This window comes from Dioscorea cayenensis, unplaced genomic scaffold, assembly GCF_009730915.1.
Source record: "Dioscorea cayenensis subsp. rotundata cultivar TDr96_F1 unplaced genomic scaffold, TDr96_F1_v2_PseudoChromosome.rev07_lg8_w22 25.fasta BLBR01002078.1, whole genome shotgun sequence".
NCBI lineage: Eukaryota > Viridiplantae > Streptophyta > Magnoliopsida > Dioscoreales > Dioscoreaceae > Dioscorea > Dioscorea cayenensis.
In genome coordinates this window covers 3,091-6,921 of record NW_024088469.1, presented here as the reverse complement: position 1 = coordinate 6,921, position 3,831 = coordinate 3,091, and the positions used below count along the sequence as shown (strand labels likewise).

Sequence of the window (3,831 nt, the reverse complement as noted above, 5' to 3'; positions counted from 1 at the left end):
TATAAACATTATCTACGTATGCCTGCTAATGTAGATGAATGTATGCACACGCTGCAAGAACAGTGGAACCCATCCCAGTTTATTAATGGGGAACTAAATTAAAACATGAAGTGGGAATAAAACTAGTTGTAAAAAATTTTATGAAATGATAAGGGATTTAATGTAAAATTGTTTTTAATTAAAAAAAACTAGTAGGACCCATCCCAGTTTTAAAAATATAAATTTTAATATTAAAAAACTAGTGGAACCTGCCGATTTAAAAAAAAAATTAATATTAAAAAACCACTGGAACCGACAACTATTAAAAAAATTTAAAATTTAATATTAAAAAAATAAAAATGCCTAGTTTGGTAAATAACTCTAAAAATGCCTATTCTAGTAATTAATTAAAAAAAAAAGCAATATTTAAAAAAAAGCCTAAAAATGCTTCAAATTTTAATAATAATAATGATAATAATAATAATAATAATAATATTTTTTTAAAAATAAATGGTTTTAAAAAAAATAAATAAGTTTTCAAAAAAAAATATTTTTTAAAAAAATCGGTTTAAAATAATAAAAAAATTGTCATTTTAGTAATTAAAAAAAGGGGTAACTTAAAAAACCTCAAGCTTTTGTCCTTTCTAAAATGCTTCTGTGCTGTCTTTGCATTGATGTAATTATCCCATGCCATTTTGTTGAATACAATCACCCAGCTGCTATTTGAGAAAAAAGAAAGCATGAATTTGAGAATATATAAATATATATATATATATTATAAATATAGAGGCCAAAAAACTACACAATGTTGCGGATAAGAAGTCATCTTTTTTATAATTAACTAGCCAAGCACAATGAAACATAACTTCAAAATTTGGGCCTCGGATCAAAATTGGCTCGTCTTTATATACATTTGCTAAATGACATAAAAATTGTTATTTTTATCATTCTGCTCTGTTTGTTGGGTGTCTTCCTTCTTCGGGAACTGCAAATGGCTACAAGAGCAGTGAGATATGTTGTAGTGAGTACTTGGGAGTTTGCTTCTTTTTTGTTGCCTATCAATTGTTTGATCATTTGTCTCTGTGAACTCTAGTGTGCAATTTTGGATCTTTGGTTTCAGATAGATGCTTTCACAGACACAGCATTTAAAGGTAATCCTGCAGCCATATGTTTCTTGGAGGATGGACATCAAGTGGATAATGAGTGGATGCAGTCTGTTGCCAAGGAGTTCAACATCTCTGTGACTGCTTTCTTGACTCGTGCTGTCTCTGGTGACAACCCGCGGTTTAATCTTCGGTGGTTCACTCCGGTCGCTGAGGTTTGGTTGATTGATTTGCTTTATGATGTTTTTATGACACTGAGCAAGCTTTTGATGGGTCCAAGTTTAATGAGCATAGGAACATTTTTCATATGAAAAGATCATGAGGGGTGGTGTGTGTTGTGTGGGCAAGGGGGAGGCGGGTGGTGGCATGTTGTATAGGAAGACCAAAATGTTAGTGGTGGCAAAGAGCCAAACTTAAAAGAAGCAATGCTTGCTCTTGATTGGCTCAATATAGTTTAGATTACCTTGAGCTTTGCTTGAATTTGAGTTAAGCATGATCCTAAGCTCAAGATCTGCTCATTTTGATTTGAGCCAAACTTGAGAGTTTTACATTAAGGCAATTGAAAATTAATTTCTTTTTTTTAAAAAAGGCACTGGGGAAATTCAAAGTCAATTGAGCACAAGGGAAAGGATAACTTCTAACCATCATTACAAACCATGATCTGTAATAGAAGAAGAATTATATAATGTATAGTATGTTTCATCTTATAATATATCATCCATCAAGCTGTTTTGAGCTCAGCTTAACCAGCCCAACTACCATTCTGCCTGATGCTAATCTCAGCGGTCTGAGAAAGACAGAAAGGAGACCAGTTGAAAGAGGGTTTAAATATGTGAAATGTAAATGATGGTAGATGGAAACGAGAGGAGAAGAATTTTGTTGGTTGATCCAAAAAAGTTCATTCTAGATGTTTGAGGTTTAATTCTTATTTAAGAAACCAACCTAGATCCGTATACGTTTGTGTTTGTTTTACAGAGTTATTTTCGTGAAGTTTTGGTGCTAATTGATGAAGCATGCTTTTGTGGCTAAAGCTATGTTTGGTATTGATTGTTTCATAATAAGACAAATTTATTTGAAATATAATTTTTTATTTCCTTATAAAGTTGCCTCTCCTACAGACAATCTGACTATAATACTAAATACTCATTTATTCATTTTTTATAAGGAAGTTAGAGTTACAGTGATTGTGGAAAGATGGCATGTTTGAGTCTTTTAACTGCATTAATGCATTAACTAAATTATGTTGTGCAGCTTAATCTTTGTGGTAATGCAACTTTGGCTGCAGCACATTTTCTTTTATCATATGGCTTGGTAAAATGTGATGTCATTGAGTTTGCCACAAAATCTGGAATCTTGACTGCTACAAAAGTCTATGGAATCAAACAGTCAACTTTATTTAATGTTAAGGACAAAAACTATTTCAAATACAGTGGAGAAAAAGAAAGTTTTTCAATTGAGTTGAACTTTCCTGTGTGCAAGGTTATCAAATGCAATCCCGGTGAGATCCCATCTATTCCTGAAACTTTGAATGGTGCATCTGTGATCAATGTTACGAAGAGAAGCTTGTCTGATGACCTCATTGTACTTCCTTGCCCATCCCTTAATCTTTGATTATGATTAGGACGATATCTGCCAATAGCTAATATTTTGTCAAAAATGTTGTATTTCTCTTTTCTTTTTTTGGAATAATTATCATGACCTGCAAGTTTGAGATTCACTTCTTAAGATGGATAACTAAATGGTTTCCACTCCAGGTGGAGGTTGCTTCAGGACTTGATGTTGTTAACTTAAAACCAACATTTGATGAGATACGAAATTGTGCTGGAACAGGGGTTATTGTAACAGGCCCTGCACCTCCTGGATCTGGATATGACATCTTCTCTCGCTTTTTTTGTCCCAAGTTGGGTGTTGATGAGGTAACCCCTTCTAGTTAAGTGTTTTCTTATCTTCTCTCCTTAATCTAAGTTTGGTATCTTAGAAGAAGCTTAAAATTATTATATGGATCTGCATTTAGAAATTATTCCAAGTTTTTAGTACCACAGTACATCTCACTCAATGTGTTATTTGATTTTACTCATAAAATAATTTTAGGATTTCAAAAAATCCTAAACTATTGATGCAATTGTAAATTTACTCATTTGGACTAGTTTCTGCTGTAAAATCCCATTTCGTTCCTAGAATATTTATTATGGAGACCATTTATTTTTTACTATGTTACCTAAGTGAAAATAAATGATGCTCACATATTCTAGGAGCAAATAAATTTACAGCATAAACAATCAAATAATGAAATTAATTACATCAATGGACTAGGATTTTTGAAATCTAAGGTAACCCCATGAAATAAAAATCAAATTAACGGTGTGTGTTATAAAAACTTGGATTAATTTCTGATGCTGTATAATGGTACGAAGCTGGCTAAGATATGAGCAGATTGAGGGAATGAAAACGGCAACTAGAAGGGGTTACCCTCGCTCAACGCAACAGGACAATATCGGTCGGGAGGTGGGAGCCTCAGCATTCCGCAATTCATCATCAGGCCGGACTGAGATGACAGTCTCAACCTCACCTGGAGTGAAGCCGACTGATTATCCATCTTAAGTGAATCTGGAAACACGGAGTCATGACTCGGTATTCAAAAGAAAGCCTGGCGTTACGACAGGCAACTGACCAACGAATATCGTCATAATCGGGTGAGAATGAAAGCCAATGAATCGTCGAACGAAAGCAACACGATGATCTGCACCAT

General features: G+C 33.5%; 1 protein-coding gene across 1 annotated transcript; it reads left to right on the top strand.

Moving 5' to 3' along the window:
* The first annotated feature begins 778 nt into the window (after positions 1 to 778).
* On the top strand, positions 779 to 3,111 carry LOC120257388 (uncharacterized isomerase BH0283-like). Its single transcript, XM_039264858.1, has 4 exons — positions 779 to 1,000; positions 1,100 to 1,297; positions 2,334 to 2,663; positions 2,837 to 3,111. The coding sequence occupies exons 1-4, from the start codon at positions 971 to 973 to the stop codon at positions 3,014 to 3,016; spliced, it is 738 nt and encodes a 245-aa protein (XP_039120792.1). The 5' UTR covers positions 779 to 970; the 3' UTR covers positions 3,017 to 3,111.
* The last annotated feature ends 720 nt before the right edge of the window (positions 3,112 to 3,831 follow it).

Coding starts and splice junctions, on each gene's coding strand:
- LOC120257388 (XM_039264858.1), top strand. CDS start 971: ATGGCTACAAGAGCAGTGAGATATGTTGTA. Junction 1,001..1,099: donor GAGCAGTGAGATATGTTGTA/GTGAGTACTTGG, acceptor CTTTGGTTTCAG/ATAGATGCTTTCACAGACAC. Junction 1,298..2,333: donor GGTTCACTCCGGTCGCTGAG/GTTTGGTTGATT, acceptor TATGTTGTGCAG/CTTAATCTTTGTGGTAATGC.